The sequence below is a fragment of the Sesamum indicum genome, linkage group LG7 (genome assembly GCF_026168435.1).
Source record: "Sesamum indicum cultivar Baizhima isolate 11 linkage group LG7, ASM2616843v1, whole genome shotgun sequence".
Taxonomy (NCBI): Eukaryota; Viridiplantae; Streptophyta; class Magnoliopsida; order Lamiales; family Pedaliaceae; genus Sesamum; species Sesamum indicum.
Window position 1 is genome coordinate 15,737,906 of NC_142663.1, and position 23,810 is coordinate 15,761,715.

At 32.1% G+C, this 23,810-nt stretch overlaps 2 protein-coding genes across 5 annotated transcripts; one reads left to right on the top strand and one right to left on the bottom strand.

Annotated features, from left to right (window-relative positions):
* The first annotated feature begins 13,017 nt into the window (after window positions 1–13,017).
* LOC105167137 (FKBP-like peptidyl-prolyl cis-trans isomerase family protein) lies at window positions 13,018–17,050 on the top strand. 4 transcript variants are annotated; one of them, XM_088882603.1, is made up of 7 exons: window positions 13,018–13,203; window positions 14,105–14,205; window positions 14,469–14,594; window positions 15,552–15,673; window positions 15,750–15,829; window positions 16,425–16,517; window positions 16,621–17,050. In XM_088882603.1, the coding sequence occupies exons 2-7, from the start codon at window positions 14,187–14,189 to the stop codon at window positions 16,769–16,771; spliced, it is 591 nt and encodes a 196-aa protein (XP_088738729.1). In that variant the 5' UTR covers window positions 13,018–13,203; window positions 14,105–14,186; the 3' UTR covers window positions 16,772–17,050. The 4 variants fall into 4 exon arrangements, with proteins under 4 accessions (XP_088738729.1, XP_088738730.1, XP_020551043.1 ...); XM_020695384.2 differs by having other exon boundaries at window positions 13,021–13,203; window positions 15,540–15,673; XM_088882604.1 differs by lacking the exon at window positions 14,105–14,205 and having other exon boundaries at window positions 13,020–13,203.
* A 312-nt stretch (window positions 17,051–17,362) lies between these two features.
* Window positions 17,363–23,039, bottom strand: SDIR1 (RING/U-box superfamily protein). Its single transcript, XM_011086729.3, has 9 exons — window positions 22,843–23,039; window positions 21,257–21,407; window positions 21,083–21,134; window positions 20,938–20,990; window positions 20,608–20,836; window positions 20,336–20,447; window positions 19,359–19,404; window positions 18,156–18,281; window positions 17,363–17,703 (listed from the first exon to the last, which is right to left on the bottom strand). The coding sequence occupies exons 2-9, from the start codon at window positions 21,332–21,334 to the stop codon at window positions 17,578–17,580; spliced, it is 822 nt and encodes a 273-aa protein (XP_011085031.1). The 5' UTR covers window positions 21,335–21,407; window positions 22,843–23,039; the 3' UTR covers window positions 17,363–17,577.
* Between the last annotated feature and the right edge of the window lie 771 nt (window positions 23,040–23,810).

Genomic DNA, 23,810 nt, shown 5'->3' on the forward strand with positions numbered 1-23,810 from the left:
AAAAAAAAAAGACAGACAGACAAGTAAAAAGAAGGTGAGGACATGCTACAATATAATATCTTTGTGTATAAATTTACAGCACCATACATGTAAGGGTTCACAAAAGTAAGCCATAATTTTACTCCCAAAAGATTTATTTACCGTTCTATTTCTCCTCAATCTACAAACTGATATGCAATATCAGTTTTTTAGGCTCATGAGATATATAAAATTATTATTTTATCTAAAAATTAATTCAAAATCTGCACAACGGACTTAACAATTCAAATTTACTTTGAAGATATTCGATTTTGGGTGATTGTTAATTAGCCATCATAGTACGCAATACTTTGGTATAAAATCAAAATAGATTTTAAAAGAATCAAATGATTAACGTGAGGGAAACCAAAGGATAAATATGATAGTATGTTGGTAGTTAAAAAAAAGACATAAACTATTCAAAATAAATAAATAATTATATTAATACAAATATCTAAAAGTAGAATTATAATATCACCAACTGTCAAATCTAAGTGTGAAGTGGTTTCATGTTTTATATTAGTATAGATTTATTTATACAATTCTTATTGATGAATTTATAAAAGAAGATAATGATATAGTTATGGAGAAAGTAAAAAAGTAGATGAGAAAAATTCAAAAAATTATTATGCAAAGACGATGACGCCAAGCAAAGGGATAAAACTGGAAAATGGAAATGCAGATATGTATAGTACTATGATCCAGAATCCAGATGAGTAGACAGTAGTTATAAGTGGAGTAGCCGAGGTCCGACGAACACGGGCTAGTGCTCAGCCTCAGCCCAGACCGCCCTCTGCCTCAATTAAATTACTAATCTCTGCTACACATTTTCATAATTATTTTTATATAATTTATAAATATAAACAAGCTTGTATATGAATATATATATATATGTTAAATTTATAAGAAAGTTGTAACAAAAAAAATAAAATAATAATAAACAATAACTATCAAAAGATGGAGGAGAGTATAAAGAAATAAAAAATAAATTAAATATTTTTTTTAAAGGGAAGAGACCAAAAATAGAGAGTTACTAAAAAGCTGTTCTCCCTTAATATATAATATGAATCTATTATAAGTATCACTTCTCCTATATATATTTTTAACACACACAAAATATAATATATATATATATATATATATATAATTGTGATAGTACTAAGTCATCCTCGTACCACAATCATCAACAGCACCAAAACGCGTTCAATGATTATGTCACTACTCATTTACATTTCTTAGCAACCTACTCCTTTTTATTTTAGGGAGTATAATTATATGTCGTAAATTTAAATTATGAATAACTATTATATTCAGAATTAATATTACATAATTCAATGCTATTATTAAAGTGAATCAGTAATTACTATTAAAAATATAGCAATTTTAATTTATTTGTGGGATATTTTAAACTCGTGATCTTATAGACTTTAATTTCGCCACTAAAATTATGGGTCATTTGGCTTAGCATGCCCACTTTCATCTACCTGCTCTTTTAATATTATTTTTTTAATTAAATTATCATTCTTAGCACATTTAATGCATGTGTCTAAAATATTGGAATATAAGATTATAATATTTTTGTATCTTTATGGAATACTAGTGTATCAGATAAAATAATAATTTAAGGAGTTTAGTCTAAAAAAATAAAATAATATATATACATATATCATATATACCCACAGATATTGCGATACTACTTTTTGGAATTTGGGAAGAATCATATTATATATAAGTTATCGAGACAAAGTGAGTAGTACATCAAAATGCCTTTTTAATCCTATAAAATAAGGGTAGAATTTGTTTTGATATCATAATTGTGATAGGTGTTGCTTTTAGTCTCAGGCTCATAATCACATATTTTTAGTTCCAAAAAGTCATGTGCGTTGTGGTTTTGGAATTAAACAGCCATTGCTTGTAACTAAAAATGTGTTGCAATTTTTGAACTAAAAAAGCAAAAAAAAAAAAAAAAAAAGACTAAAAAGACGTGATTTTTAGTTTTAGGACTAAAAACTTCACCTGTCATAATTATGGTACCAAACAAATTTTGCCTTATTTTATGGATATTTTGTCCTAACTAATACTGATAGTGCAGGAAAAAACATGTCATTTTAATGTGTTGGTGAATGTTGATGAAGTTTAGTTCAATTAGCTGAGTTGAAATCCCATGACTTAAGGTTATGTGCTTGAATTCATCCAACATATGAGATGTTAGTACTTTAATAGTAGGTGTTATGTTAGTACTTTAATAGTAGGTGTTATTCAACTTTAATAGTAGATATTGATTAAATATAATTATTTAATATATTAGTATATGATTGATATAGTTGTTAGATATATATATATATATATATTTTATATTAATAATTATAATCGACTTAGTAAAAGAAAAAAAATTATTGGTGGACGCAATCCCAAATTTGAATTTGAATTTCAATAGCACGTAAACACTATCCCTGTCAAAATAAAAATTCTGATTTATCATAGTACGAAATTAAATTCTTCAAATTCGTTTGACGAATTAATTTATGATCAATGTGATAAGTTCTTGAAACAATTTAACTTTTCGTTTTCAATTTTTTTTATCATTAAAAATATAGCATAAAATTTCTTAATTATTATGTCTATGTTGTCTTATTTTCTTTTGTTGGATAGTAGGATTAACAAAAAAGGCAACAGTTAAACATACCATTAATATTTAATTGATTTAATTTGTCTGAGTTTTCATTGGTAACAATATATGACTTTAAAACAGAAAACTATTTTACATGTTGTAGGCCAAAAACAGATATAGATAATTTAATTTGATTGTTAATAAAATTAAATTGAATATAAACACAAGCCAAATTCCCGACTAAATACTTAGAAAAATACAATTAATATGGTGATGTGGCACGATCCATATATATCGTTTGGCATAAAACCTGGTGAGGTAATATTGACAAATTATAAGGTATTGGAGAATATATATGCGGAGGGTCTATTTCATACATGACATGACATGACATGACATGACATGATGATATATTATTAACATTAATGCCGCCCACCCAAGAATCTTTTAATTAATATTATTACATCCTTAAGCATCAAGAGTCAAGACAATTAAGGCCAATATTTCTTGCAACAACTTGATTTTATGTTTGATTGATTTTAACATATTTCATCATTTCACTTTTTGCTTCTTTTTTAATTGAGTAAACTCTTCTTTTTCTTTGCTTTTGTTATCAACTGATGATGATGTGTACTCTTCTTCATTACAAACCATGTCTTTTTATAAAAATAGTGTTTGTGAGTGCTCCGAAAAAGTATTTGTTGATATTTAATTTTAAAAAAATATTTGAAATGTTAACTTTTATTTTTAAAATGACTCAAAAAAGTATTTTTAGGCTAAAAGCTAAAAATACCTTGGGGTGCTTCTAGCTGTTTTGACTTTTTAACAAATAAATCCAACTTTATTTTTTATTACTTTATCTTTATTACAATAACCTTAATTCAACTTTATCTTTATTAATTTATTTTTAAAATTATATATTTAAAGTAAATATTGGAGTTTTCGAATAATTTGAATAATTTAACACTAATCAAATTTACACTTTTACATATTTAATAATTTAAAATTTTTATATTTTATTTTCTATATCATCTAATTATACTATTTCGTTCACATATTATTATTTGATTAATTTCTAAAATATATTTCTTTTGCAATCATGCAAGTTTAACTATTGTGTATAAATCAATCATTATATTACTTAGTGGGAGTATTATAAAATTAAACATATTTTTTCAATATTTTTTATAAAAATGAATACTAATCAAATTAAAATTTATTAATTTTTATGAAAAAATAACTATTATCGACAACCAATATGTGAAATAATAAACCAAAAATTGTATCTTTTTAATATATTGGGACAAAACAGTTTTTAATCAATAATAAGTGATTTTTTCCAAACACTATTCAATTTAATTTTTTTCTGCGTTTTATTTTTTTACAAACACTACCCACTTTTAATTTTGCTACAAATTTCAATTTTTTCTACAAAAATCAATTATCTAGAAATACAAGTTTTCCCAAACACTCCAAAGCTTCTCACAATATTGATGTCATACGAGTCCAAATATATTATTGTTGAAGCACTTTTAAATTATTATTGAGTTTCTGCAATTATATATTTGATTGTTAAATTAAATTAGATTTGGTGGAGTGGAGGATGAGCCAATTCAGAATAGCTTGATATTTTTATAATATCATTTTTGTCCTATCAAAGCCAATTAGCTCGCACACAATTTTTTTCAACTGAAAAATACTTCACTTTGTAATGTTTTATAATTAGAGTTTGGATAAATTTGTAAGGATTGATTCTATCTTTTGACAGAGTAACACATAATATAGAAAATGTCTAAGAAAGACCTGTTTGGTTGAGCCTTTATTTATTCAAACTAACCATAAATTTCAGAAAATTTATCCTCTCATATTTTCTCATTCAAAAATTATTATAAAGTACCATACCTTATCCTAACCCAAACATATATTCATTCCATCATGTTTTTTCATAATAAAAATTTTATGGAATAAATACTCTAATCCAAATAATTTTTACTTTTTTAGACAAAACCCCATACAAAATTATTTTTTTTTTTTAATTTGAAATGATAAACTATTATTAATTGAAATAACTCAAACCTAATCAATAATATCTGATAAATAAAAATCTAAACAGTATCTACTGTGCAATAAAACAACATTTCTGTTATATAAATCTAAACAACATCTACTATACAGTAGAATAATATTTTACGCATAAAACAGAGTTTAAATCGATGACCTCTAAAATAATGAGGCATCAGTTCCATCAATTTGCTTGAAAAATAAATACTAATATAGTTTGGGGTTGAACTAATTGAAATTTAGTGAGTTGACAGAAAGTGATGGGTGAATGCAGCACATCTGGGTCAAGTTCTAGAAATAGAGAAACATATGGGCAGAAGTGTATATTTGGTCTTAAAACATTAGCCCATTTTAAGATTGGGTATACATGTCAATATTTGGTCAGTATGGTGAAACATCGGAGGGATGGGCATGAAGAGGGCCTGCCTGTGCCGGCAGGGCCCCTCCTACCCTAACTAGTCCTAAGACCCTTCCGCACCATTCCAATTCAACATCACACACTCACACTGTTCATCCGTTGTTTTAGCCTTTATGTTCTCAACCATGTGGAATTCTCGTCCCAATAACTTAGACATCATGCATAAGTAAATGTAAATACATATAAATTTTAATAGCTAGATTCATGTGTATATATGTCAAAATTTTATAATTATGGATTTGAGTCTCATCAAATGTGTTAATATTTATTTCAATTAATACGAGTATTGTAATGAGTATTTATCTCACTTTTAATTGGAAATTTATTATAATTTGAATATATTAATCGAATGAATTTAGTTTTTAAATTTATTGATACTCGTGCAATTAAATAATCATAATTTCTATTAAAAAAGAAGCAAAAATGCACCAGGTCGTACGTAGCCAAAAAGTGACAAGCGGGGACAATTAGCTCAAATTACCTTCTTTTTCTGTAACATGTGTTGTTCAAATTTCACGAGTTTGTCCTTTTCTTTTCCCTCATAATTGTACTTCCACTATGTATTTTCCAGGATAAGATTGATCACGTGAATTTTGGTTCACACGAAGCAAGTTAAAAAAAAAAAAAAAGTAAAATTGCAACCAATTTTTCATTCTATTCCTTCTTATATTCTTCTAATAATTTTTCTACATTACATAAATTTTTTGCTAGTTTACATATATAAACAGAAATGCATAACATAATATGAAAATATGATTCTAAATATTAATATGTAATATACAGTTGGACAAATTCTCATTCTCATCTCATATATGTGTCGTATAATACTTTTTTTTTTTTCTTTTTAAATAAAAATTATATGATTATATTAATATTTTGATAGGCTTACGAACATAACTAATTCAAATTCAAAATTGAAAGAGCCCAACATCCCTCCCGAGCCCAACAACCTAAAAGACCTTGAGGGAATGCATAGGCCAGGGTTGAGATTTGAGAAGGCCTCCCAAACTTCTAGGACTACTACTGCTAATTAAATAACATTCTACATCGGGTACAAAAGGTTAGTATAGTAGTAGGATAATTTTAAGGATCATAGATAGAGCCCCTTGTATAACTATGTAACAGTAATGAAAAATCTTAACAATTCTAGTCTCTCCCTTTCCCCATTGTTGGAGCTCTTCCAAGCTCCAATAAGAAAACATCACACTCATAAAGTAAGATAAATATTCAATGTTTGAAGGGACTTGAACATATAACTTTGAATTTGTTAATTTAATTATTTTTATTTACCTAAAGAAAAACATAATCTGGAAATCATGAATATATATATATATATACAAGTTTGACCAATTAGCAGCCACGGTCTAAACTCTAAAAGCAAAATGATGTTCACATGGAATCATGTGCAGAACCTTCTTCTGCAAACTCTATTTCTTGATTAAAAAAGACAGAATCCGATTCAGTGAAAATAAAAATAAAAAAAAGTAGAAGACAAAATGCAGTAAACGACGACATTCATTTAATTAGGTGGACGCACTATTTGGTATTACATTAAAATTTATGTTCTGCTAAAATATTGTTAAATTTTTCAAAAGCTGATTAAAAAATATTTGAGCGGTTGATAACGTTGGAGAGTCACTGCAAGACAAACTGCATGAGATGTAAAGTAGCATGTGAACTTGATTTTTAATTACAATCATCATAATAAGACAAACAATGCTTATATAGCCTTTTGCGATAATCAACACTAAAAAGTTACTCTTTACTACCAATAGATTAACTCAGCCGACTTAAAATTTTTACTTTTAACTTTAATAAAGTTGACCATAACTCGAGTTCAACAATAATGTTTTTGTATGTTATATTAGTTTTTCTAACTCATCAAACTTGAGTTGCACTTGAAGGAATTTCACATTTCATCATGATGTCACAGTTAAAAAAAATAAATAATTATAATATATAGTTATTGATTACAATTGGATAACGATTTTTTATCATAAATTTTGCAAGTGTGGGTAAGTACAATATTTATCACGATTAGAAAATATTTGCTATGATGACAAAAATAATTTTGATGATAGATAATCTGAATATTTACATCAATTTGTATTTAATCATAATTACTTGATAACTAATAATAAATTTTGTTTTAAATAAAAACATTATCTTCCAAGCAAAAAAGCTTCTTCATCTCAAATTTTGATTATAATATAAAAGTTTAGGGGGTTGTGGGAGAAAGGAAAAAGAGGGAAGGACTTTTGGTCTCAAGGACCGGAGACAAGAACAATGTCGACACGTGTGGGAGGCGGCGCAAAATGGAAAACCTTAACCGTAGAATGGAACACATTCACAGTTTGAATATACTAATGATTAGAAAGGAGTAGGAGCTTCTTCATCGGCGGTGATGGATTGGGATTTGGGATGTGCATCAGTAAATAATGGTGTCCATTGAATACCTGCATCAACATGAGCCAAGAAAAGTCTTGTAATTTTGTCCAAAGGTTTTGATGAGCGGATGTGCTCTCCACATTTATTATCATATTTATATTGTACAAACGCCTCATCATCTATTTGCATCAACATCAAATTTATAAATCCAACACACAGTCTCAGTTTTGCTTACATTACTGCTATAAACTTATAACTCTAATTCCAATTATTAACTTGTTTTTCTCAACACTTAATTCAAATTACAAATATTTTTATTTTTAAAGCACTCTAAATTTTACTACGGTTCAAATTACAAGTTATTTTCAATACAAATTTTTAAAATTATTGCAAAAACACCCCTTTAATACTATAAATGAGAAAAAAACAAAAAAAGTGATTTGAATAGAATATAGATAAGAGAAGAAATGAATTTGGGATGGGATTATTATGACGATGATAGTAAGGAGTGTGATCTGCTGCTGAGTTGCTATCATCACTCTTCACTACTACTTCTTCACTGTTAAGGCTTTAAATGTGATATTTATTGTGACAGGCACAGCTTATAAGGTCACTCAGATTTCTTCTAAACTATGCATTTATTCCACTCATTAACCCTCACCTGTTATTATTCTGTCTTATTCTCTCTCTCCATTTTAATATTTGCACAAGATCCAAACAACTATGGGAACCATTGCACTCTCACCAAACTTTTGGGGCCTATTCGCAAAATTTAGACGTTTATTAATTTTTTTTATATTTGTCCAAATTTTCATTTTGGTTCTTTTTTTCATTTTTAATTCCATCTTTTGCTAATAGGTCAATGTTGCAAAATAGTATTTAATTATAATTATTTTGATCATAAAAAAATTAATATATCACATAAAATAAATACAAAATGCAGTCCTATCCGTCTGCACTTAAAAGAATCTTTGAATAAATTTAAACCTTTCAATAGCAAAAAAATTTATAAGGATCCATAACCTGAATTATTCCTTGCCGACTTATAATTGAAAAATATTGACATTCTAATTTAAAGAAAAGAATTATTATCAACATCATTTTACTAAATTCGGAAAAATCATTTTAAAATTTTAGCAATATCCGTTACTCTATTATATAATTCCCATTTTTTTTATAAAAAAAAAGAAGAGAGAGAGAGAGAAACCAAAAAAAAAATTGAAAAAGGAAAAAGAAAGGGGAAGGTGGGTGTCCCTAGGCAGGTGATACCCACTGCCACGCCATTGCCATTGCCATTGCCAACGCCTATCTTTCCTTTTCCCCACTATCAGCCTATAAATATCAACCACAGTTCTTAACTCATCTATTCTCTCTCTCTCTCTCTCTCTCTAACATCTCCATCCAAACAAAACTGCTTCAATTATTATTAATCAATCAAAATCAAATCTTGTTGTTGAAAAAGTAATCAATTTGGTGATGATGGTGAGTAGTAGTGGTGGAGAAGGAGTAGGAGCAGATGAGTTGATGTACATAGAGTACTCGCACAAGTGGAAGCTGTCGTCGTCCAAGAGGCAAACCTTCAGCAGTAGCAGCTTAAGCTTATCAAGAAGAAGCCGTTCTTCCTCTTCCTCCTCAGCATCCAACAAGTGCTCTTTCACCAGAAAATGTGCTGCTCTGGTGAAGGAGCAAAGAGCCAGATTCTACATCATGCGTAGATGTGTCACTATGCTTCTTTGCTGGAGAGATAATAATTACTCTGATTCTTGAGCATCCCTCCTCTCTCCTTCTTTCCACTTGTAATCTCTTCCTTTCTATGTGATTGATTGTTCACCACTTGTTCAGCGTCCGAGGAGGAAGATATATATATACCAGGATATTATGCTTCATCATTAACATGTGTATATATATACATAGAAGATAGATAGATCCCTTTTTGTGAAATTTCTTAGGTGTATTTTTCATTTTGGTAGAGACTGGAGAGGAGAAATTAAAGGGCTGTTCTTGTTGATGTAAATCAGGCTAAAGTACAAGTGAAATAAATGCTTGAAATTTGATGATGACCCATTTCTTAATTTCTTTGCAGATGTTTTGGTCTGAGGAGAAATTTGGGGTTGTTGCTGTTGATGTGAATTATAATATTGTTGGTGTAGTGGAGTGTGTTTTGGAATTGTGTTGGTTTCTGATGATGATTGCTTGGGGCAGCGTATGGATACAATTAGCTCAGCTGACGCAGATTGATGATATTTATTTTGAATATTGTTGGAATGTTGGAATTATAATAAGATTGATAGTGGTAATATTTTATTAATTAATTGTACAAGTAGTAGTGATGAGTGATGATGAAATGAAATTTTAAAGAATATATAAAAAGTTACAGAGGAGGCGGAGTTGATGGAGTGGAATAGTAACGTGTGTGGAGTGTGTTTGATGTAAATTGAACTCCTCTACCTTGGAAGATGAAGATGCCATTACCATTCCTAATGGATGTTCATGTTCATGTTCATGTTCATACCCTTTGCCCTTCAACAAATAAAACTATTCTTTCTGTAAGATATCATTTTTTATATTCCTACTAAATTGACCATTCATTTGAAGGAGAATTTTTGTTTTATCACATACACTTTTTTTACAAGGATGAATATAGTTAACCTGCCAAGTTGTGTGCGGGCAGCGGGCAAATCTAATGATATAGGGTGATGGCACTCATCCACTTTGATTGCTGTGATTTTCAAGAAAAGGCGATGATGGATGGATGGATGGATGGACGGATGGGAACAGACACTAAAATTGGCTCGACTTACCAAGTTCTTTGTTTCTTACGCAAATGACCTTTCTGTCCTGATTCCTTCAGGTTTTGACCTATCAGGACCACTTTGACCCTCTCCTCCTCCCACCCGCCTAACCTTTTTGCTTTTTTCCAATACCTCACCAATATATTTTATTAATTATCATTCAACACAACTTCTCACCCAAAAATTCAAAATAAATCCTAATTTTTATCTTCTCATAATATCATTATTACATCATTAGTTGTTTATATGTTGTTCTTTAATGATTTACATGACTAGTTGCCTTGTTTCTTCATATTTTAGAGAAAACAATATGAACAACCAACAAGACTTTTAGAGATGATTGGTCGCTGCTTTCTGTTCAACAAAAAGATACATTATTTTCTTTTTATATTTCACGCAACCTATGAAAATAATATGATTGGCTAATACGAATTATGTCTTAATATCATAGTTGAGATTAAGATTCTTCAATAAATTTGAACCCCATAAAACATGTGAGTATTTGTGTCTATGACTTTATATTTCTCAATTTATTAATGTTAATGTAATTATACAATCACTATTTTTATAAAAAAAAAAATAATAAATTGATTGGATGGTATATTAGTCAGAACTAAAATAAGTCATTGTTATATAAAATCATAAGACATTGTTATAATAAAATAAATGACTGATTATTCAAATTACATGAGGAAAATTAAAATAAAATATGTATACACTTTTATATTGTGCGAATATCAACTCTTTTTAATTTAATCTGTTTAAATGATGGCCAAACCATCGTGCGAATATCAACTAGTTTATTAAAGTTGCGGGGAATATCCAGCATTGAGAAAGAGACAAAAGGTCCGCGATGGGCCTGCAACCTTGATTTGACACCCTTCTCTACTATTTTGCATTTTTAAATATATTTAATGTTTTCTAGAAGGGTATTATAATAACTGAAAAATTAACAGGCCACGTAACTAGGTAGCATCAATCAAATACTGAAAATGCTGCCTTCACATCTAAATGTCTAATTCAAACTTCCATATTCAAATTTTATTGCATGTAAATCTGAATAATATTTAAAATTTATAGATCGAAAAGAATAGGACATCAGATCCTAAGATGTGGATCATCCAATGGCACATTAACATCACGTATTCCTCTTATCCGAATCGGGGTTTGGAACCAAACCTCTCCTCCGGAGAATAGATGGGGGTGCTGTTCAAGTGAGATCCATTAATGTTGATGTAATAATAAAAGTATATAGCAAAAATGGTGGAGTTGGCATGAAGTAATTAGAAATGGAGATTGTTGAATGTTCATGCACCAAGTACATGGCTTTAATTAAGGATGACAGTATATGCAGTAAATCGTACTAAGAACAAAAATGCCAAATACAATGAACATTTCTATCTTTGAATTGCACACATATAGTCACGCCCATCATTTGGGTACTGGTTTCTTCAAGGACCACTGCCTTTGGACCAACCTTTTTTTTAACTTACTGTAAAATGAATTCAGATGGTATTAACAACCAATTTATCTGATCAAATATGTGAATAAAAATGAATGATTATACATTTATCTAGAATTAAAAGAGCTTATCCAAGTTTCGTGTTTATTTTGATGACTTTTATATTCCTATTTTGGATTAGTTTAATTATGTCTAACTAATTATATTTGAGATAGCATAGACACTATATCCAATATAATCTTTATTTGTACAGTCATATAAAATTAGAACTGGAGAAGAGGGGCTTCAAAGTTTCCAACCCAGATTTCGTAGATCAATGTTTGGTCAACGGTCACATCTATAATGCATACACACATGCCAATAATAAATCACATTATGGGACATGGGGCTACTATCTATCTACTCTTCAATTTCTCACTTGTGCTTCAATTTCAGGAGTGTGAGTAATAAGTTGATAATTGTTTATTTTTTAATATTTATAAATATTTTTTCATAAGTTTGAATGTTGTTAAAAATATAAAATTCGAGTATATTATGAAAGTAGAGTTGCCAAATCGTAATGTTTGGTTCAATAAAAACTCAATTTATTTTAGTAATATGATGGTATGATTATAATTATGAAATTGAATAATGGGTGAATTTGTGTTCATATTTTGTTAATTAAAAGAAAAAAATAAAGCATTTAAGAGATATGAAAAGAAAGACGTACCAGTACAAGATATGTTGAAGTGGGTTGTAATATAACGGCCAAAACACAAGATATCTACTAGTTCAATTTCTACATTAACAGTCGATTTTTTTTATTCAAATTCATATTGTTGTATAGTTTTTTTTTTCTATTTTATTTTAAATAATATGAATTTTTTATTCTGTTTTAATGTTGTAATCTTGCCAAGGACTCGAAATCAATTTCAAAAAGTAAATATATACGCTTTTATTTAAGTGTTCATATTGAACAAAAAGTTTGATGAGATATATATTTGTAGTAATCATTAAATAATGCAATAATCTAATATTTGTAATTCAATCCAACTATGCTAACATTTTATTTATAAAAAAAGAAAAAAAGAAAAGGGAACGTTATTGTATGAAATTAGTTGTGCAATCAAACTTATTTCATTGTTTCGTGGAGAAAATAGAACTGGGCTCAAAGTCCTAAGTGGGCCGGTCCAATAAATTGGGCTGGCCCGGAAGAAAATGCTTCGATCGACTTCGTCACGCGCTAAGGCGGGCGTGGAGAATTTATATGAATTTCGTTGGAGATATGAATAAAAGGAATGAGCAAACAACTCTGGCAGTGGAAGAACAAAGCAAAGAGAGAGCGGAGAATCTTTATGGCCGAAGCCCTCTACTTCATCTATACCTCTGGTGACAATTTACCTAATTTACCCTCCATCTTCCCTCAAATTCCCCTCTTGCCTCCCCTCGCTTCTCAGCCTTCCTCTCCAGTCAGGTATGCGTGCTTTCGTGGAATACTTTGTTGAAGGTGGTGTCAATTTTGGTCAATTTATACAATTTTAATGTTAAAAAATATTGTTCTTGGTAAATGTTTTGTAGTCTTTAATTGCAGTAGAAAGGGTTTTTATTGGGCTTCTGTTTGTTTTTTAGAGGTATAGTTTAGGTTAAAGGTTCAATCACTATTCGCTACAGTTTTCTTATGATTTCTTGAACATGATTATGATTTTTCCCCCTTTTCTTGCATTGAAATTACGGCACTCCTTTTTGAACCCAAAATATAGAGAACTAGAGAATTGTATTGAAATTTTGTAATAGTAACAGGAAAATGAGTTTTCTTGAATTAACTTCTTTAACTAGGATGGATATTGGAAGGCAATATAATCAATGGTTTGGTCAACCGGGTGGTCATTTGGGATGCAATTGCCTTATTCAATGTTATCCTTATCAATGATGAGGACACCTTAGTATATTTATATACTAAGCTTCAAGAATGTTAGAACAAGAATGCAGGTTTTGATAGCAAAACAAAGGGGTTCGTGATTATATAGGGTTATCATAATGTGTTCTATATCTTTGATGTATTTTTTCTGTTTATCTTTTGCACTGGAATTCATCAAAATCATAAACCAATTGGTTTCTTATGTAATTAGCAGAATGTGATAGGCACATTTATACAAGTCTAAGAGAAGTGAATGATCAGCATTATGAAGAGATAGGAACATGGAGAGATTCGTGTATTTAGGTGAAGTAACATGGGCGGACATTGTGATTATCCCCGAAACAAATTACAACTTTTACTAAGTGTGGGAGAGACTTGGTAGATCATTATCTTCATTGATGGCGCCCTTGGACTTGTTGCAAAGTTGCTCTAGTTTGATGTTAACTGTTCTCTTTAGGATTTGACACTGGAAAATCCCAGTATAACCAGGTGAAGCTTTGAAACAAAACGTTTGGCTAGATCTTGATCTTCCTAACGCTATGCAGGACAAGCATTCCTGTAAGTCATTGAAGTTACCAAGTATCAAAATATTGAACACCTCTTCTTTGTTTACAGTCAGTCATGAGGAAAGTAACTTATACGTCTTAAACTTCGTATTAGTGCTGGAAACTGAAATGTTTCTACTTAAATTTAGATAAGCTAATTTGGATAATAAACTTTTTATAGGATTGGACAATCTAATAGCGTTGTGGTTGTTTTCATTTGTATTTCACCATTTCACCGCTCAAGTTTAATGCTAAGATTTTTTGTTGGATTGCCAGTTGAGATATTAGAAATCATGGGCGATTCAGTGGATTTGACTGGGGATGGAGGCGTCATGAAGACACTAATACGGCGAGCAAAACCTGATGCAATTGTTCCATCAGAGGGTCTTCCGCTTCTTGATGGTATGCTTAGATAGTTGCTCATCATCTTGTTACTTTTCATGTCATGGAAATTTCGCTGTCACAATTTGGAATTGGGGCCCCAACTATTTTGTGTTTAGTAAGTGTAATGGCATGACTGCGTCTTTTTACCTCCGCAAATCGATTGCAAAAATGTAAAGTTGTCTTGTTATTGCCACAAAAGCAAAAGGGTAGATTGAGGAGAACAACAATTGCTGGATTTTGTTCAGAACCTGGCCCATGTTTGTTTAGTTGCTGTGTCAGTTGTTTCATTTATCCAGTTCAAAATTGTTATTCAGTGAGTAGGAAAAGTTCTGGCTCAATATTATGAGCCTAGTTTCTGTTGTATGGACATGAAGATGAGGACTGGAGTCGCAGAAGTACCTGGAAGACTTGTCTATCTGTTCCATTGCTTTATGTAGTAGCAGACAGGAATAATTCGGAGTGGGCTCCTGTAATGTTCTAATATAGGAGTTTTAATTGTTCAATATTAAGATTAGGTTCTGCAATGAGGAAAACCCATTTGTAGTTATTTTGTCAGACATGTCTCTGCTTTTTTGTTTCTTTCCCATATGTTCTTTTTTATGCCGTATCCCTCTCAAGCCAATCCACCTGTTACCGCCCTTCATCAACACTTGGCCCTGGCATTCTACTATTCGATCTCGACACTACCTATTTCCTTCTTTTGCTTCCATTTTTTATGTGCCTTTGCTTAGAGCACAATTTTTTAATATCTTTGTTTATCCCTTTGGTTAATGTCAATTGCTTTGAGCCAACATATTTTGGTTTCACGATCGTAAAATAATCCCACTTAATATGTTATACTGAATTCAGGTTTTACAATTTACCTGCCTATTTGTCTTCATTTAGTGCTATCACAGCTAGTGATTTGTGTTTACCATACCAGGAAAAAAAAAGGATTATTTTTATTTGATATATTTTAAACAGTTCATTATGAAGGAATTCTGGCTGAGACTGGTGAAGTGTTTGATACAACACATGAAGATAACACTATTTTCACCTTTGAGTTGGGTAAGGGATCTGTAATTAAAGCTTGGGATATAGCGCTGAAAACCATGAAGGTGAATGCTTGTGCATTTCTTTAGCTATTATTTATATGGTTCGACCTTAAGTTCATTCCTTTACTTGGTGTTGCAGGTCGGTGAGGTTGCTAAGATCACTTGTAAGCCAGAATATGCCTATGGCAGTGCTGGTTCGCCGCCAGATATCCCCCCAGAGTATCACTCTTTCTTCTTTAACCTTAAAATTGCTGCATGAAACAAAAGCCGTGGAATAATTGCTTTACATGCATACCCTATAGCTTCCAACTGAGTGCAGATAACTCATTTTGCTGCACTTCCAGTGCACTCGGGATGGAAGAAATGTTAAATTCAACCATTTCTATATTTCAAAAGGGATCAACTTCCCACAAATCTACTCCTGCAAAGATGATGAATTTGGTTGAATTGTGGGAACATGAGTTATTTCTCTCTCAAATGAATTACCTCATTGACTTCCGAGAAAATACTTTCCTTTGAAGGACGTAATGAGTATGCTGATTATATTAAGAAACTTTATTGGCCTCACCGGTTAGTGTTTCTGTTTCCAATTAATTGATAAAATTGATATATATGTCAACCATATACGTTGGGCTAGGAGTTAGTTGGATCTGAAACATCTTATTCAATTCACTAACATAGAGGAATCTCTTTTGGAATTTCCTCCCACTTTTTCTGTAAGTATCATCCAACGATTAGCAGGTGTACAATATTGCTTTCCCAAGATTGATAATTTTCTGATACAGGCATGTGCTATTTGAATTTCACTTTGCAGTTCAACACTTATTTTTGAGATCGAGTTGGTGGCTTGCCGACCTCGTAAAGGCTCTAGTCTGAGCAGTGTTTCAGATGAGAGGGCTAGGCTGGAGTAAGTGTTAGCAGTTAATATCCATCAATTTCTTATTATTTCGGTGAGTGGAGGCTCTTTCATTAATTTTTAATGCTATATTAAATTTATCTGTTTTGCTCAGAGAGCTTAAGAAGCAGAGGGAACTTGCTGCTGCAGCTAAAGAGGAAGAAAAGAAGAAAAGGGAAGAAGCAAAGGCGGCTGCTGCCGCTAGGATTCAGGCCAAACTTGAAGCCAAAAAAGGTCAAGGCAAGGGAAAGGGCAAAGCCAAATAGGGCTATTAAGTATGTTTTTCCTCTGATGGAGCTAATAAACCTTCATCGGCTGCCACACTAGGCCATAGCAACATACACTTTTTTATTGGCTGCACTTTGCTGGCCATGCAAGATGACATCTGGTTGCTCTTCAAGGTCTCTGAGGGTTTAGTTTATACAATATCATGTATTGTGTCTCTGTATTTGCCTCTTACTCTGGCATGCAGTAAAGGGGCAGTGTGTGGTCCATTGGATATATGTAATAATATGGGGTAATGATATAACACCAAACCAAGAGTATATAGCTTGCTTCGTAGACCTTTACATTAATGAGTAATGATAAACAAATATCACAGAAACTTATGTCTTGAGGAGTGCCCAAAAGAAAATGGCCCAAAACGGAAGTCCTGTTGATGCTGTCGCAAAGATCACTTCAGTTTCATAAATCACAGGTCAAGAGCCAGAGGGAATCAAAGCAAATCATATGAAAATTGTCAGAAATATTGACATCAGGATCTCTCAGTAATCCTACATACCAACACTGTATCAAACAGTTAAGGTTATATCCTAATAAGATGTACATAGCTGGATGACAAGTGAGGTTAGCATAAGTTTAGACTGGACAATGCAATGGCATGTGCCTGACATATTCAATAGACTGTAAGCATGGGATGTACAGTTCTCATGGACATCATATCATGATCTTCAGAAATCTCTTTGATGCCACATCAAGGTAATTAGCAGCGGCAAATTCATTTGCCTGTATACATCATGTATATACTTGTGAATGTAAAGATAACAAAAACCGATGTTCAAAAAATTCATAGCTAAACCATGTCTGAAGCATCAATTTCTCCTTGAGCGATCTCTGACCACCGGGAGCCAGCTCTAAATTTGCAAACAGGACACGTCCCTTGCTGCCGCAGCCATGGATCTATGCAATTCACATGGAACTGCAAAACACGAAATGGACACTCAAGGTGATTCAACAACTCTAAGAAAATAAATAACTACATTGACTGCTTCTAAATTTTAGATATATTACAAAAAGGGTCTCCCAGTTTTGAAAATTACATTACAATCCTTGCACTCATGTTTTATATTATAGATTCCCATCTGAAGAATGAATGGCCAAGGAGAAATTTATAATATAAAACATGACCACAGCGTATTAGTGCAAAATCCCAAATCAATGGGTTTTCTATCATGCTCAAGCCCTCATTGTGCTACATGATTATCCCTTAAACAAAATCACTGGTTTAACCAGTGGATGTCCTATTTACATCATAGCATAATTAACAGACAATGGATGGGTCAGACAATGCAGCTAATGCATCAAAGGGGACAAGTAACAGAAGTAAAGGAAGCCGACAAACATAATAATCTCAAATAGCTGAAGAGAAACCTGATGCAAGCATGGCAAACTACGAATGAGTTCGCCAGCATTAACTTGCTCCAAGCAAACACTACAAGTCAGATCATCGTCAGTGGTCTTCATTCCCGCTTGTGGTGCTGCAGGGTCTTGTTTTTTCTGCATGAAACAATAAATCTTAGGGTGCTTGCAAACTTACAAAATAGTAGCATGTTTACCAGCCAAACTATAGAAGACTTAAATAAGCAAGAGTGGCTCCGAGGATCACTGGCTGGCCCTCATTTTTCTTTTACTTCCCCTAATTTTATAAGGGACCATAACAGTTATTACACTTGGAATGATTTAATAAGCCACCAATTTCCAAATCAGGGAAAATGAAAAGGAATGAATAATTAACCAGTAATACATAGCATTTCTCATGCAACAATACCAAAAATGTTATTTTCAAGGTTACCCTGTGAGGGGCCTTCAGAATAAAGTTATCCTGTGACATACTGAGATTTCATCTTCTCCATTTCACAGACTCAGGAAAAGGAGAAAATAATCCGGAAATAGAAGAAATTATATGCAAGCTGTCAGGATCATACAAAAATCAAAGCCACATGCAAGGAAAGTCTATTGCAAACATTTCACCATGGCATTGAAGGTTTGGGAGCTTAAAGCATTGAAATAGATGTAAAACCCTACTATATGATTTTCATCTGCTGAAGCTCAACACTTATTCATGTATTTGGGTGAAGAGACATAGTAAGCAAAATTTTCTCTGCGGTTCTTGTTATTCAGTAAATACAACAATACCACAGGGACTAATTGTTTCTTATATCTATTTGAGTACTCTTTCAGGTATACCATACCCATGTAGTCTGAAAAAGAGAAAAGGAAAGATTCAACAGAAACAGCACTAGCGATATAATCTTTCAGTAGCTCTTCAATTACTGTGCAGATACTAATTATGCCATGCAAGCATAATCATGACAGCACAAGAAGGGGCAAGTTGTCAGCAATTAGAAAAACCAAATAAATTAGGTAGCTCTCATCTCTCAGCAGCAAAATCATAAAATATATGTTCCAGATAAATCACCATTATGTTCCTTCATAGAATTGAGAAATTTCACATACATACCTGTCTCAAGATCAAAAGCAGAAGTAAAAGAAGTAAAAAGACATGTTAGCTTTACTGAACAAAAGAGATCCTAATTTTCTTTTATGAGCACTATAAAAGAAAAAGAGCAGTACCTCGACGGAGGATGAAGAAGAACCCTGCTGCGTGGATGAGCCCACACTGTCAGAAGGACCAAGATAAAACTCCATTTAGAAGTACTTGGAAAAGGACGCATGCATTCTTTTCAAACTAAAGTAAACATATCCTAAAACCTGCAATTTGGTTCCCTATCACAACAAGGCAGAGCTGTCCAACTACTGTTCTCTAACAGGCCTGCCTATTCTATTATTGTCAAGCTTGGACTACATAGCACACATCATTTCCCATTCTCATAACACAGATACTGACTGAAGTTCATATATCAGAAGAAAAAAGAATAGTCACAAATATTCTACATGTACTCCAACAATCTAATAAGAAGAGAAATAAATAATTAAGCTAAACTTACAAAACCTTCATGAAGTTCCTAGTGCAACTGAATTTGTTCAGCAGAATTAATCACCAGTCATCACTAATATCTAGTCTCAAAATTTAGAGCTAATCAGCGGAAACTACTATTAGATAGAGCAACAAAATTAATCTTAGTAAGAAACAGAAGGAACTGTTACATGTCAAAAGAATGAAAATAGATCACATCTGAACAAGCAAAATGCCATCATCCAACACACTGGTCATGGCAGGTTTCTATTTTAAACCTTATAGACAACCAAGCATATGATATCTACTTGCTTCCAAGTGTAATTATCAGACTAAGATTTGCAATGTTTGTTGCTTCATGTTTGAATGTCATATCTTTGATTCCGAAAAACAAAGAGATGCCTGACTAGATTAACTTAAAATCTCATAAAGGGTAACTTTTGTTTGGGGAAAAAAAAGGCACCAACCATGCTTCTGCTGTCAAATACTCATGCAAATAAACCATGACATGATAAGAAAAGAAAATGGCGGCGCAGATCTAAATGAACATTATCAACAACCCTACTATGAAATAATGAAGGAGAAATGAAACCAAGTGTATGAATAATGACAAAAGTTTCCAACTACTCCCAACCTCTGAGGACTGGACACCTTATACTTGTGGACAGGAAGCGCATTGATCTCCTCCTCACTCATAGAGGCGGTGGGGACGTTGTCAGCATCCAGTGCTCGCAATGTTTCATAATCTGGAGAGACAATAAGACATGACGTGAGCATCCAAATATTCCTCAAATAATACTTCACCTTTCTGAATGAGATTAGTCAATAAACTTAATACAACAGATCACCTACAAATAGGACCCAAAACTTAGCATTATGTAAAACGCTGGAATAATGCAGGTATACCTAAGTCATCGAATTCCCTATCAAGAAGTGCAAGCTGGAGTCTGAGACCTTGCAACCTTCCCCTGGTTGCAAGTGCTATAGATGGTGGCATGTGAAGTCGCAATTCCGTGTGGCCAAGAAGGCCACTAGCTGCAACAGCATGAGCTTGTGCCTGAGCTTGAAGTTGCTGACAAGTTGCATACATCCTCAAAGTTGTTGCCATCAAAAAGACACCAAGTACCAACCAGAGCTTTGCAATATGGAAAAAGAACGAAGAAATTATATATTTGAAGATATTTTACAACTGATGGGATTTAATAAAAGCATTTTCATCATGGAAAGAATACAAACCAGAAAATTAGGAGACATTTGGTGTGAGTTCAAAATCATAAACAGCAAAAGCACTGTTACAAAGGAATGACCAATTACAAAATCCAGTTAATAGGCAGACTATCAGAGAAATATAATACCAAATGAACATCTATATGAGATATACCTGTGACAAGAAAAGCGAGAGAGTTTGTATTGACTGGTCGGGCATGAACACGCTGATCAGCAGCAATTAGATGGCATACATATATTAGAGAGACAAATGTTCATGAACTTTGAAATAAAATGATAAAGCATCTACCATTTTGAGAATAACAGTTAATTAAGGCTAGAAAGTCACCACTGCACGCCGCTCAGGAATGAGTCCTGGAAACCCAGTTTCCATATCTCCTCTTGTGCCTCGGAAAACAAAACTCATGGTCTCCAGAAACTGAAGCAGCACTAAGGGAACAAATTTATCTTCCACAAAGACCCCTGGAACCAGCCTTATCCTACCAAAAGAAGTTATAAACTGTAATAGTCACCATGCTAAAAAGAAAAGCGTTGAAAATAGTAAGTTAACTTATGCTACATGTGGTTGTACAACTTCTTGCAAGTATTGAACAGAATAAAAAATAAGCATTCAGGTTCATAAGCACACCTCTTTACTATTACAAGTACAAAAATAACTTCTCCATTGCTAAATTTCATCAACTCAACATTAAGAGCTCTTCTAAAGATTAAACAGCTTAAGAAGTGACGATCCACTAAAATTATAAGAAACTTCCTCTGATGTACTAAGCAATTTGAACTCTACAAAACAAAAATGTTCCAACCACAGCATCATGTACTTATCCTAAAAGAGATTCAAGCTGACAGAAGACTCTAATCACAAAACCTGACGCAGATTGGCAAGGCTTTAAAAACTACAAAAAGTGCTACCATTTCCATTCAAGAGCACACAATGCATCTAGCAACGCAAATAGTTTTTCATCCTTCATGCCTTAGAACCCTATTGAACACCATATCTGAAGAAACAGGATGAATTCTCACAGTATTTTGTAAGTTGTTTTATATCATTATGCAATACATTTTGAACAAAATTTACATCAAAACCCTTTCAGTTTCTTTCATTATCAGCAGACTGCAACTTTTTTGTGTCTGTATAAAGCCCATCAGGGCCGCCTTTCACTTCTAAAATGCCGCCGATTGGATCCAAAATCAATCTCAACGAGCCTTATTTATACTACGAAACGTTGGGCTGATGAGACCTCAGACTTTCGGTGGCATCGGGTTTTGGTTTGTTACATATTTTTATACCAATTTCCCCTCCCTTTCCTACTAATGACGGAAATCCTTTTGGGTTCCGGAAATAGAATAGGTTCCACAGGGAATAGCTCAATGGCAAATACCTTCCATTGTTCCTACACATCCATTATAATTTCAAAGATCTATCATGACCACTCCATTGCATGAACCATGGATGCAATGGCATCGTACAAATTCTATATTATCGTACCAATCGACTAACATTTGCAGGGATAGAACCAATTTACAGAAAGAAATAACCCAACCCTCCGCCTCGCTATCAACCAAATACTTATGACCCAATTCTGGCGATTAATTGAAAGAGAATCTCCTAATAATCCATAAATTATATTGCACAAATCGATTATTTCTAGCTCAAATTTCATGTTCTACAAAACCCAAATTTGGAAGAAAAATCCAGTTTACCTCAAACACCACCGAGATAATAACAACATCCCATGCATCAAACAAATAGCGTTTGCCAAAAATCAATTAAAGGGCCACAAAACCCTTAACACGATATTAAATTTCCATGATATGATAGCAAAATCTTCCAACCGGCTACAAATTGTTTACATGCATGTTCGTCATCCAAAAGTTAAGATTATTAAATGGCGGAAGAGAAAAATGTTTACTTACAGATATGGGTTCCGCAGGATGGATCCGAATGCGCAAAATAAATTACAAAAAAAAAAAAAACGATTTGGATGAAGAAAATGGCTGAGTTTCACGAGTGGATAAAGAACAGAAAAAGAGTCGACTCGGACGCGTTAGGGCTTTTTCCCCTATGGAATATATAATTCAAAAGCCCAACGCTGAAACTAATGCGCTGATTTTGCAATTTACTGCTTTTGTACAGCGGAGGACGGGCTCCGAGAACGACGACGTATTTCTCCTTCTCTCTTTTTCCTTTTTCTTTCCCCTATTCCTAGCAAATTTGTGCTGATTTTCTTTTCCCAAAATTATTTAATAGTTTATACTATGCCTAAAATTTGTTTCTCTCCACTAACTCATTTTTTTTTAATTTTTTATTTTTTATAAAGATATTATTTTAGGCCTTCACTTTTTATTTTCAATTGCAATTTGACTTTTTGCACATAAATTTTAAAAAGTATGCCTGTTTGAACCCAATTAATTTTATTTTTTTTAAAATTATATATGTTAATTGAATAAATAAAAATATTTAAAAATAGAATAATGTTACCAGAAATTATTAAAAATAAAGAAAGAGAAAAGAAAAAGAGACCAAATCAAAGTTAATAAAATCTAAAAACAAAAAACAACAAATTAAAAATGCAAATTGGTGCTCTTCAATTATACTACTTATCATGGCACACCGTCCCTATGTACATATGATAAATAATACTTTATATTTTAAAATATATTATGAATAAAAAATATATATAAAAACAAAAACATTGTATTTCTAAAAAAAAAAAGGAAAGAAAGAAAAAACAAAAAAAAATCAACTTAGGTGTATTGTCGGCATAATAATAAAATCGGTGTTGCAGTTCATAACCGCCATTTGTGGAAGAAAGGGCATTTTTTTATACTAGTAATCATGGTACATCGTCCCTGCGTGCATATAATAAATAATATTGCATATT